Below are 12,689 nucleotides of genomic sequence, written 5' to 3' on the forward strand. Positions count from 1 at the left end.
ATTATCTTCAAAAGCAGAATTAAACAAGAACACTGACATAGCTTACGAGGCACAAGCAAACAGATACAAGATTAGGGGCATTAGCTGAATAGATATAAAAGAATAATAAATAAAAGAAATAAAGGAAAGTCTTTTGTGTGCTGACTTGTCTTGTTATGTACTGTTCCATTTTAGGAGAAGGTATGGCTTCTCAACCAGCACAGTAAACACATAGCTGACCACCAGCGTGAGCACCAGGTTGCCAAGGAAGAGGTACATCTAAAGAAGACAGGAGACGTGCAATACATTAAGTTAGAAAGGGATACAAAAACATGGCCTAATAAAGCTCAAATCTGAAACACCTCAGCATTACGCTTGATGAAACTGAATAAAATGTGCTGACTTACAAAGTTGATGTTTGAGTAGTGGATTGGGGTCTGTTGCAAGCCAATGTAGAGGATGATGAAGACAGGATGTGTCAGATAGCAGGCAAAACTGATGTTGGAAAGAGGGACCCAGAATTCAAATGACAAGAGGCTCTTGATGAAACCTAGAGAAAGATTTTTTTTAATATATATTTATGCTTTCATGTGACTGTACTCACATGTCACTTAACAAGAAGTGTGCAGATATGCTATGTATTTATATTCATATTAGTTTGCATTGTATTGTATTATTTTGAGTATTGCTTAGGCTGAAAAGGCCAAATCCCCCCAAATTGTGCAGTACATTTTCCTCATATTGCCATTGCTACTATTGAAGTATGAAATAATTAAACAGCAAGTTACACTATTATAGTGCAGTCAACCATTGATCAACATGATCAATAGTATGCAGAGCAAACACATAGTTGATCATTTGTTAAGATGCATATTTCAAATTTTATTTTGCTTTTTTCTGAATATGGTATTTGGAACATCTCTGCTCTTGGTTTACCTCCGTAACCCTCTTCACAGGCCAGTATGATCCAGGTCACAGCCAGAGCCCAGAGGGGCCTGTGCAGTCCCTGGTAGAGGGCATGTGGTACAGATGGATAGGCTGGGGTCTCCCTGAGGATGTAGGCCAATCCAACCACCACAGCCATGAGTGACAGACAGCAGAACCAACCAAGTGCTGCCTGCCACTGGAGCAACAGCAAGACACCATAAGCACATGAGTGTGATGGCAGCATTAGCCGCTCGCTTGTGTACAGAGTCTGTTTCAGCTTGATATCACAAAAAAAAGCATATGATATGTTCATATTTCACAATTCTTTACCTTTTGCTTTAACAGCTGATCTTTCTTTGTTGTCAAATATATTCCAGTCAAGATCCCAATTAAAAACGGCCCATATCTTGTGTATGGTTTCACATAGTAATACAAGACATAATGCTCAGATGTCCTGCAAAATAAATAAAATAATTTAAAAATATTGGAATGGCTAATTTCCTGTCACATTTCATGCATTCGGTTCCTAAGCTGTTTACATTAATACAAGATCACCATCACTACACCTTACAGTGTAGATGGCTGAAAGACTGGCAGCTGCAGGAGTGCAGTTATAACAGCACCAGCCACAGTGGTCATCAGCAGAAGGCCTCCAGCGACAACCACAAACACACTTCTGTTTCTGATAAACAAAAGACAGAATGAATAAGATCACAGGACTAGAGTTGTATTAGTGAGCTGTGGCCATGATTCAAACATTGAATTTGTCCAAGGTAGAAATCAAGGACATACACTCTATAAAAATAGACCAGCAGAGGAGTGGTGGCATAACACTGGAAGTCCAGGGACAGGTACCATGTCCAAGGAATACACTGAGGAAAGATTAGAAAATAAAATGTTAACAAATAGGTCAGTGTAGACACATGTCAAAATAGAATTGGAGCTACTGAGTTATTGCTTAAACTTACTATCTCGTGGACTGGGAGGAGATTGCTAATCAACAGTAAGTTAGCCCACCAGTAAGTCTTACAATCCATTAGTGTATCTATGAATGGGAACCAGTAGGGTCCCCACTGGACCAGCGAGATGAGGCCAATGGTTAGACACATAATAAACAGGTGCAGTGGTTGAATCCTGTAGCAAAGGAAAGACAAAGAGAATTTGCAATTACTGAATGTCACTAGTTTTAGTTCACACACACAAGAAGAGCTTCTACAAAGTAAATCTGTTTTTATCAAATGATCAACATACAGTACCTTTTAATCCTCCTAAAGAGGTAGTTGGCCACCAAACTGGGGCTCAGTTTGTCTTCAGCCCTGTCAATGGAGCCCAGCAGAGACCTTGCACTAAGCAGACCCCTACAACACAAAAGCTGCTCTATAAACCGCTTTTTACAGACACACTATAGCAAATCCAGCACTGTTTAAACTGTCTAAACTGTGTTGTTTCAGTCTCACCCTAGCAGCAAAAAGGTGTCCACAGCCAGGAAAACAGGCCCGCTGATGGTAAGCACATGCACAGGGCTGCTTTCAACAGTTTTCTTCCAGTCTTTGTAGTTATCTGCAATAGAGATAATGCAGTATATAAGAATATATAAGTAAGTGAATGACGTGCAGACTGAATGAGCAAGTGGCATTGAGTCTGGTCGTACCCAGGTTGTTTATTACGGGGAACTGTGCAGAGTGTCCACATATGATCCATAACAGGCTGAGAACACGGATGCCATTTAGGGAGGAGTAGCCTCCTTTTGTGATGGATGAGGAGGTGCTAAAGACACCCTGGCTGGTGGTCTGTAGAGAGAACGCCTGAAGGCACCGGTACATACAGCTTCGAGGAAAACAGAGTGGAGTTTCCCCGGTGTTGTCTACGAAAGACAATATTCAATAAACTTTTCGGTGTTCAAAAATTTACATTTACTATGATCTACCTTCTGTAGTCCAATCACAGAACAGCATTATGCTTGTGGTGAATCATCTGGGAAACATTTTCAGGAAATCTCGGGGAACACGTAGTTAAACAGAAACACATAATACACATTGTACTTACTATTACTATTTCCCTCTGAAGTGCTACTATAAATATCGCTACTATAGGAGCCGTTGGTCTTCAGGGTCCCATAAAGGTTGATGCCAGTGTTTAAACAGGAAGACTCCGCTGTGTGACTGACCTCTCTGTTCCGTTGCCACCTTATTATAGCTGTAAACAGGGTAGCCGCAAGAGGAATTGCTACCATTATACAACACACAAACCTGCAGGAGAAAGGTTATCTGTGTTAGGTAAAGACTCCCCAAAAACAGAAATGTATGAGACACTTCTCCAGTTCAGTTTACAAGTATGCATGCATATAAGACAGTAGAGAGGATTTGAAAAGAGTGACATCCAATTATATACTGACAGACAGGTAACATCTGATGCATCAGGGGCAATGTTGTTGGACAAACAGTGGGTCATGATCATCTCCTGAGTGGACTGATTGACCAAGATTTGAGGTAAAGGAGGAATGAGGGATATCTGGCCAAACTGAAGTCTCCCTGTTAAAAAAGTGAAGCAAGCCACGTGAAACACAAGTGTTGGACTGACTGAGTGGTAAGCAATGAGACCAGAGAAAACTTAAACCTAAAAATAAAATTACTGACCGTACAGCACCAGCATTTGCACGTCGTCTTCTCCGCAGGAATCAGGGACACAAATACCCACAAAGTACTGGACAGTTTCCTATGGTAGTAAAAACACTTTGTTCAAAATCTAAGCCAAGTGTCAGGATGACATTTTATTTTCTTTAATTACATTGTTTGTTGTTACCTGCCTGAGGAACACCTGGCAGTACTGTCCAGAGAAGGTGGGACCGTGTGCAGAACGACACTGCTGCAGCAGGCCTGGCTGGTTGGCATTACCTCCTTCGACATTGCTACCCATCTTTCCAAATGCATCATACACTGACAATACACACAACCGTACAACACACAAATGCAACTTAGCAGAAATAACCAAACATCGATGATCCACAGTCCTTTGGGTTAAAAAAAAGAGACTGACTATTGAAATAAACATGTAAATTGTGATAGGCTATTGATGATGGATTATGATTGCACAAAGTTATATGCTTCCTTCATTTAAAAATAAATTTGGCGACTCTTCAAAAACCCATTTCAAAAACCCAGGTTGAAACTGCTTCTACTTCCAATATAAGCCTAAAGTGGCATAGCTTGCTATTTGACTGTATTGCACCTTAATCAAATGATATAAGTAATTTGAGTCAGCAGAAATTAAGTTTTCACTGTGTGTTGCTATACAATGTAAAAGATGAAATTGTGTAAACATAAAATACATGTATACGTTTTTTTTTCTGAGGAAAAGTCAAGCCAGATTTAAAGATCACAGACACGTAATTTCGTTGTCTTCCCAATTTCTTCATCTAGTTGCCTCAATGGAGTGAAACAGCGCCCCTCTGGGTTGTACGGTCAAAGCTGGCGTTGCATCCTTACAGGTGGTGAAGACGGGACGCAAAATTACCATAGACGAATCCCACTATGGCCACGCCAAGACCCGCCCTACGAAGCAGCTCGATTGGTTGGGATTAGGCATTTCACCTCGAGTGGTTAAGGTTAGGGTTAGGGGATTGGTCAGGAGATAGGACCTGTACGTGTAAGCATGGACGCCTGGCCAATTGTAGTGTGTGAATGATATTGAAGGGCGGGTCTTGGCGTGGCCATAGTGGGATTCGTAATATCGCAGACGGGACAGGTGAAGTTGTTTACTGTTTGATTACTGTCAAACAATCTGACGCGGTCACTATGATGCTACTGTAAAACTGAATGGACAATACTTAGGAAGAGAAAATACAAAGTAAAATGTGAAGCCAGTCATACTTTGGCTTCAAAACAAAACAACAATAGTTTATATTTACATGAAACAACAGCCTGTTTTTTAGTGTTGCCTGTTAACGTTAGCCGTGTTGTTGTGAGACTAGTTAGCTAGCAGCTAGTTCTGTGAGCAAAAAAACAAATAACCTTCTGAGCAACAAGTGGAACGATAAGGGCATTATATGACATGGATATGGACTGTATACTTCAAGGACTTGCTTCAACGGTGAGTTAACAGTGTCTATCTGTCTCTTAACGCTTGCTTTTCTCTCCAAAATTACATGTCTGTTTAGTTGTTATTGAGATCATATTGTGTAGCCTACAGGTTGTTCATTCATCAATTTGTTGTTAGTAATTTGAAATTATGTTTTGGTTTTAAATTGGGCTTTATGATAGTGATAATAATAGAAATAAAAAAGTGAGCAGACAACAGAAATTATCATTACCACTTTCACCATCATAAAATAAGTGTAGCCTAATCCTTTAAATATCTTTGGTGTAGTTAGCATTAATTGATACTTTGTAGACCTAAACGATAAGACTATGTCATCTTTTTGATGTTATCATAAACTCTCATATTTTGTAGTACAGTATATTTTATTTGGATTCTAAGGAAATACATGTGTTAATGTGCAATTAATGTACGGTAATGTTCTCTTCATTTTTTTATGCCGTCTAAAAGTTTACTGTTATGTGGTTTGTTGCATTACATATTAGTGGGACGGTATAACAAACCTCACATTGTCCTGTTTGCCAACTTGGTTTTTGTTCCACTCCATGGCTAAAGTGAACACTTAGTTTCAAAGTTAATGTAACTGACCCTTCTCAAAGAACAGCTGGCCCCTGTACTGTAGTAAATGGACCTGAACCTCCACTGCCCCAGGCTCAGTAACTCTACAACTTTAACATACAGAAAGAAAAGCCCTTTAAAAGTCAGCAATACTTACTGAGAACAGCATATTCCTTCGGCCTGTCCTGGATAATTTCCCAGAGGAAAGTGTTGGTATCCTCTGTACATCTTTGAGACACAGTCAAGGCCTGCATATTTTCCAGCGCTACACTACACCCTGCAAAGAGAAGGAACGTTACCGCCAGGGCCATTTTTAGGACTGACTGCATCATTTCAGTAGAGAAGTTGTTTAAATAACATAGGAGAGGACACATCCTCATGAAGAAGGTAGCTTGAAATTCATCTTGAATGGGGTGTATTAAAAAACTGCTTTAGCAACTGCAGATCCTCCACACCTGGTTTTCTAGATCAGGTGTGAACAGGATTTGGTTACATGAGGATGAGAGGAAAACAAAAAAGATCCAGGCTTTGATTATGCCCACCACACAGGATCAACATAATTAGAGGCGGGTTGTTGTCCCATCACTTCCACTGAAACGACAGGTGTTTTACAGTAGTATCAGTCTGATTTTATTTCCCCTAATCATTTAAATATTAATCGTTTTTAACAAATATTTCTACTGAGTTTGTTTTTACTGGAACTATTTGTCTCAAGCTAAAATATGGGAGAAGCAACACCAAACAGTCCAGTAATGGTAATAAATCACCCATGGCCACTAGATGGTGAGATTGTCCTAAAAACCTACATAAAGTGCCATGCCTTTACCAGACAACAGTGAGGGAAACCATATACAATTAGTATGATGCAGTTATCCATTATAATCCATTCTTATTTTTGTGCACATGCCATAGAAAGTAGATAATAATTTAGTTATGTGGCACCTGATTTCAAGTGATTAGATCTGAGTCTTTTTACTCCACAGTGTGAACAAAATTAAAACATGTTTTGTTTTGTCAAGGAAGTGTTAACGTTCTTCTACCACACAGAAGTACCACACTTTGGTTAAACCGGAATTAACAGATTTATATTTTTGGCCACTTGGGGGTTGATTGGGTAAAGTCCATATGGCAAGACAGTTGCATATTTCTTATTCATTTAGAATCATGGATTAGGTGGCCTGACAAATGTTGATTGAATATTCACTCTCCCTTTAGCTCTGTATACGGCACTAATACAAGCATGAGTATGAATGATCACAAGCGGATTTCTGATATATTTCCACAGAGAAGAGCTGATGTCTCATGTGCAGTCGACATCAGATCTTGCCGCTAGAAGGTGACTTTGTTTATTGACATAAAGAACAGATTTGTACACAGGCATCAGAAATGTCTAAAACAGCAGTAGCAAGATACATTCTAATCAACAAACAATTCACAGACTGCTTCTTACATGCAGTTTTACAGCGCCGGACAGTTAAAGTCTTATTGTCAGAGTAGAAAAATCTACTGTCTGTTTTTTTTGGAAATGCTTGGAACAAAGAAAGCAATGGAAAACAATATTGTGATTCTTACAACTTTCAATTATTTCTCATTTAATTGATCTGGTTATCTTCTATCAATAATTCCATTTCCAAGTTTACATTTTCTTCAGGTTAGATTTTCTCAGTTATTCCTGTCAATGAACACTCATGATTTCACATTAAACCAAAGAACTAAAACTGAAGAAACAAGCAAGAAACTTAAAATGTTATGTAAATGTTATTACTTACGATGTAAAGAAGACTGCTGTTAAAAGAAAGGCAAGTGCTTTTTATCTTATTTTAAATATTTAGGTAAACCTTTACTGTGACTTGTAATCACAAAGAACTGCCATGACACAAATTTGGCCCATATATTTGTCTTTAAAAGACTGTTTCTGATGTAAAAAATTGTTGTGTATGTATTTGATATGTAAATAATAATTTGACACAGTGGTATGAAGCTGCAGCTGAAAATAGGCTTTACCTTTGTCTGATATCTTCTGATTTTTCACTTCATTTCATCTCAAAATGAATGCAGAGATTTTGTTTTAGGATCAATAGTTTGAGGATGTATTAGGAGGAGACCAGACCATTGTAGAAGCAGAGGAGAGCTCAGAGAGAAATATGAGGCAAGTTATCCATGAAATTAAAAAAGACCTTAGCTGGGGATAATATGTACTGTACTGGGGAAACCTTAGGCTCCCAAAAGTTATATGTATATTTTTCTTTCAGACATTCATTTGACATTAGCAGCATTGCAAATTCAGAACACTGCTGACTGTATGAGGATTAATCTCATTACAACAATATATCCATACATGATCTAGCCCTAGTGAGAATAATGGAAACCGTTTAAAATTAAAAAGCTCTTTCTATAAAAAAGATATATTCAAAGCCTATAGAAACATCTATGTGTGTACAAAAACTATCTGGTTCAATTTACTTAAAGACACAAAGTGACTATGACATTTATATTTATAATATACACACACACTGTATATATAATACATATCTGTGTGTGTATACTGTATTGTACCTTACATGAACATTGTGTATACAGCATACTGTAATATACTGAAGGTTGTCTGCAGCACGCTAACAAACTGTAAGTTTTAAACTACAGTGCTTTAAATGGAATGGTTTAAAAGTGTCACTTCTCAGCGGCGCTCAGTCTCTTAGACTTTATGAACGCCATCCCATGTGTCCTCATGTGGGTATTCAGGTTTCCCTCCGTTTCAAACATCTTCCCGCACACTTTGCATTTGGTATTTGGGGTCCCGTCATTCAGCTGGTTCTCTCTCTGACTCTCATCGTCGTCCTTGCCCCGTGCGTTGTATCGGGCGAGGCCCTGCGGCTCCTTCAGCCGATGGACGATAAAAAGGTGTCGGGCCAGCGAGCGGTGGGAGGTGTAACACAGGCCGCACTCCTGACACTGGTAGGACGAGCCATCGGACTTGTGCTGGGGAATGTGCTCATGGAAAGCCCCAATGTCCTCAGTGGTGAAGCCACAGACGGCACACTTGTGAACTTTAAGGATGTTCACCTTGAGCCTCTTCAACGGCTGTGAGTCAGAGCCTCTGCAGTTCAATCCTGGAGACCCCTCATCCTCTTCTGGCTTCCTTTTGGGGCTGAAGGTCTGTGGAGGAGATTAAAACGATCAGTTAGGAATGACAGAACCATGGAAATCACTTGTAAAGTAAAAATGTGTGCCACAGTACCGTTTCTTTGTCAGGTAAAGCCTCGATATTATCAGAGTTGACCGCCTTCCCCTCTGGGTCTTTGACTTTATGCATTAGATGAATGTGCTGATCCAGCAGCATTCTTTTTGTGAACGGTTGACTGAGAGCTGGGCAGTGCCTATCAAAGTACAAGAAAATAAAAATGATAACTCCTCGCAAGCTGATTTTTGCTTTCCCCACACATTATTACTGTTTTCATTTTGAATTGTTTAGTAATTTAGGCTCCTGCATCGACCCAATGTGTGCCTCTTGAAATTTGACAACAACTACATGTGGCTCCTTATTGATTATTGGCTTGTGATACTCTAGAGCCAATCCGCCTCCAAAAAACAAGACTGTCCTCATCAGAAAAACGAGCATTGAGATGTTTAAGCTAATGGACAAAAACTATGTGTAAGTGACAATCCCTGTCTCTCTGCCTGTCTTGAGAAAAAGTAGTCTGACATTACTATGGAGCCACAAAGAAGTCAGGGTGGATGAATCGGTCAACAACGCAGGAGACAGCTATTCATTTCATATGGATCATTGATTTCTTGTAATCATGACAACTGTATCCAAGTCGTTATTATGGTAACCATGATGACCAACATCTTCTAACTTTAACCTGCAGTTATAGTAGTAGTAGTAGTAGTAGTAGTAGTAGTAGTAGTAGTAGTGTAGTTTTAATCCAAAGCATAATCTTTCCCTAACCAAGTGGGTTTTGTGCCTAAACCCAGCCAAAACGTAATCATAATGTCAGATCAGAAAACGCTTGTATGTGTCGTTCTGGAGGGCATGATGGACCAACAAAGTATTTTGTCGTTAAATTTGGACTTGTTGTCAAAAACGCAGTGGGTGGGTGTACTCACGGGCAGGTGTAGACCTTCCGCAGTCCCTTGTGTTTGAGACGGTTGTGTCGGCAAAGACTGTGGGAGGAGCTGAACGACTTGTCGCACTGCCGACATGGGTGTTTCTTCAGTATCTGCAATATATGGAGAATGCATGATAACTTTTTAAAATATAGGCAGTTATCATGTTTCTACTCTAGTGTGACTTGTGGTGGAATGTAATTGAGGACATTTATTCAAGTATTACACTTAAGTACACATTTGAGGTACTTGTACTTTACTTAAATGTCTATTTCACTACATTTTAGAGGGGAATATTGTATTTTTTACTCCATTACAATTATTTGACAGTTAGGCCTATACAGCTACAAATTACTTTACAAATTAAGATTTTACATTCAAAACTCATGAAGATTTCCTGAAATATGTTTTGTCATATTATACTATCCAACAGTGTATACAATTTAAAGCTGAAAAACATAGTTGATAAATTAGTTCTGCTGTAGGACTTACAGTATCAACTCTCTAAATTTGTTTCCCTTACCATCCCTAAGCAAAATCTCAAATAATTATCGGAAACTTCCTTATGAGAATGGTTTCAAACATTCACCTTGCCATGTTCGCGCCTCATGTGAGCCACAAAGTCCTCCCTGGAACTGAAGAGGCTGCTGCACTCTCTACATGTATATCCTGAGCCGGGAGGGTTCTTGAGATCCGCTGAGCAATTACGGTTTGTTTTCTTCATAGGTGAAGCTGAACGCCTCTTTTCTCCCTTGTCTTGACCACTGACATTTCCTCTATCTTTTTTATTATTATTATTATTACTAGGGCTGTTGCTGTTGGCACTATTAGAGTTAGTGGGCTTGGTGCTGAGGGGGAGGTGTATGCCCAGGTTTGGTGGACCCTCGATGGTCTTCAGGGTTCCATGGATGGCCTGGAAAGGGACCACACATCCAGATTTAATGATAACGAAAGATTTATAAAGCACTGGTATGTGAAACATTTCTAGACTAAACTAATTAGTAGTACTCATGTAATTTGCCTTACAAATTTCAAAGATAATACTGTGCTATATTCATTAACCCACAGCATGAGGTTTGATTGTGGAGATAAATAGAAGTAAAAAAAAACAGACTCATACATCCATAAAAAGTGGATATTATTTTAAGGCATGCCTCAAATAACTGCTTTTTATGCCCACCTTGATATGGTCCAACATGAGCTGTTTCTGTGCGTAGTGCATGGAGCAGTCGGGGCATTTGAAAACTGAAACTTTATGATTTACGATGTGCTGGTCGAAGTGAGTGTAGAGCAGGGACTGCAAAGTGAACACGGTATCACACATGGAACACTTATAGATCACCCTGTAAGACAAAACAAATCATCCTTAAAAAAGCACTGTAAGTTCACTGCAAAATATAAAAAAAATAGGAAAGAAAGCTGTTTAGAAAGATGCTTTAGTACTTTGAATATTGTTTCACATTGGATGTTTATTTAACTTTTAAGCTTGGGGCACAACCAGGCCCAAACCCAAACAATGGTACAAGAACACCTGCTCCTAAGCACCCACATCATCAGTAGTGCTGATGATGGACTGTATGCAAGTCAGTGAAAGGTTACCATGTGGAGAAAACAAACCCAAGTTAAGCCACCATGTCTAAAACCCCCAAATCCTGCTACTGATGAAGCAGCGAGGATGATTTTCCTTTGAAAAATGAATTGGACGTGGGTATTAGGTTATATTGGTGTGTGCCTGTGTGAAAGGAAGAGCTTGTAGATGTGTTTTGACAATTCTTTGAGGAAAAATCTAGTCTACTGTGTGTGTACTGCTTACTTTTTGTACTTCAATACTGTTTGTATTGAAATACTGTATGTATTAGATTTCATTTGGCATTGAATAAAATTTTGTGTACATCAAAATGTATACCAACAACAACAACAACAACAACTGGAATACACTTTGCTGGATTTGGTCTTAAACAGAATATAAAACTGAAATACATTTGGTTTAGATTGGCATATATGAATAAGTGCCCACAGTGTTTTTGACCTACTTGGGCTCTCCTGCCTTTATTCCTGGATGCTGTGTGTTCGCATGGGATTGGGTTGCAGGCGCAGACTTGAAGGCCATGGGGCAGAGAGGACATTTATAGAAGATCTCGCAGTGAGAACTCTGGATGTGGGATTTTAGAGTTGCTACATCAGCGAATATCACACTACAGTGGATACAGCTGGAGGGAGAACAAATAAGAGTTGGCAAAAGACAGATTTAAAAAAGAGAAGCACTTTGGTGTTTCTAATTTAAGTCTTAAAATGTTTAAGTTTTAGTAGTTTTTTTTAATTTGTTTAATTGGTGAGCCTTAGCGGACTGATCAGTACAGGACATCTAACTCTGCAAGAAACCGAATTGCCCTGAAAATATCAATACCAGTCAGCAATGCAAATATATTATAACAATGCAGATTTTAACTTTGAGACAAGATGTTAATTTCACAACATTTTGAAAGACCAGACTCATAATTTAACTATTGGTCAGATACTGTTTTTCAGTTTTAATGGCTTGTATCTTGGGTGACTCCACAAAATAAATGTGCCAATAAGTTTCATAGTGAATAATACCCCTTTCAGTAATATGGGATTGTCAAGTTGAGGCCAATGTAATAATAACTGTAATTAGAAGTGACATTGTACTTAGATTTAGAAAGGAGGAACACTGCTCAAAGGTCAGATTTGACTATCCAAAAATATTAGGGTCTTAACAGAAGAAATAATTTGGAAATTAAAGTTAAAAAACTACATCTCAGCACAAGACCAAAATGCAAATAAATAACATTATGATTTTAGTTAAAGTAGACTGACCGGTAGCCGACTCTACGGGTGTAATGCAGGCAGTTCTTGGTGACATGTGATTGGAAGTGGACAGATCGGCAGCTGGCACCACACTCAGGGCAGATGTAAGGAGACTTGTGCTGGTGGATTCGCTGGTGTGACAGAAAGCTGCACTGATTTGGGAGAAGCATTTGGCAGATGGAGCATGTTTTCTA

At 39.0% G+C, this 12,689-nt stretch overlaps 3 protein-coding genes across 4 annotated transcripts in view; 1 reads left to right on the forward strand and 2 right to left on the reverse strand.

Annotated features, from left to right (window-relative positions):
* Positions 1–6,002, reverse strand: oacyl (O-acyltransferase like). Of its 2 annotated transcripts, none has more exons than XM_039779434.1 (15): positions 5,717–6,002; positions 3,709–3,842; positions 3,543–3,621; positions 3,302–3,437; positions 2,953–3,155; positions 2,558–2,770; positions 2,364–2,466; positions 2,163–2,264; positions 1,875–2,040; positions 1,699–1,778; positions 1,478–1,582; positions 1,237–1,360; positions 916–1,102; positions 387–529; positions 1–258 (listed from the first exon to the last, which is right to left on the reverse strand). In XM_039779434.1, exons 1-15 carry the CDS (start codon positions 5,937–5,939, stop codon positions 154–156), a joined length of 2,103 nt encoding a protein of 700 aa, XP_039635368.1. In that variant the 5' UTR covers positions 5,940–6,002; the 3' UTR covers positions 1–153. The 2 variants fall into 2 exon arrangements, with proteins under 2 accessions (XP_039635368.1, XP_039635367.1); XM_039779433.1 differs by having other exon boundaries at positions 1,478–1,588.
* Positions 4,642–12,689, forward strand: part of LOC120545252 (gastrin-releasing peptide) — a 27,692-nt gene continuing 19,644 nt past the window's right edge. The window contains exon 1 of the mRNA XM_039779438.1: positions 4,642–4,995. Within this exon, the coding sequence (XP_039635372.1) occupies positions 4,952–4,995 (44 nt within the window). The 5' untranslated portion in view covers positions 4,642–4,951. The remainder of the gene's footprint in view (positions 4,996–12,689) is intronic.
* Positions 6,832–12,689, reverse strand: part of znf532 (zinc finger protein 532) — a 16,789-nt gene continuing 10,931 nt past the window's right edge. The window contains 7 exon segments of the mRNA XM_039779432.1: positions 6,832–8,715; positions 8,798–8,936; positions 9,667–9,779; positions 10,256–10,579; positions 10,847–11,009; positions 11,700–11,876; positions 12,505–12,686. Coding sequence (XP_039635366.1) covers positions 8,230–8,715; positions 8,798–8,936; positions 9,667–9,779; positions 10,256–10,579; positions 10,847–11,009; positions 11,700–11,876; positions 12,505–12,686 — 1,584 coding nt within the window. The 3' untranslated portion in view covers positions 6,832–8,229.

Source organism: Perca fluviatilis, chromosome 17 (assembly GCF_010015445.1).
Source record: "Perca fluviatilis chromosome 17, GENO_Pfluv_1.0, whole genome shotgun sequence".
Lineage (NCBI taxonomy): Eukaryota > Metazoa > Chordata > Actinopteri > Perciformes > Percidae > Perca > Perca fluviatilis.

Coding starts and splice junctions, on each gene's coding strand:
- oacyl (XM_039779433.1), bottom strand. CDS start 5,939: ATGAGGATGTGTCCTCTCCTATGTTATTTAAACAACTTCTCTACTGAA. Junction 3,622..3,708: donor GCCAGGTGTTCCTCAGGCAG/GTAACAACAAAC, acceptor TTACTACCATAG/GAAACTGTCCAGTACTTTGT. Junction 3,438..3,542: donor GCAAATGCTGGTGCTGTACG/GTCAGTAATTTT, acceptor CTTTTTTAACAG/GGAGACTTCAGTTTGGCCAG.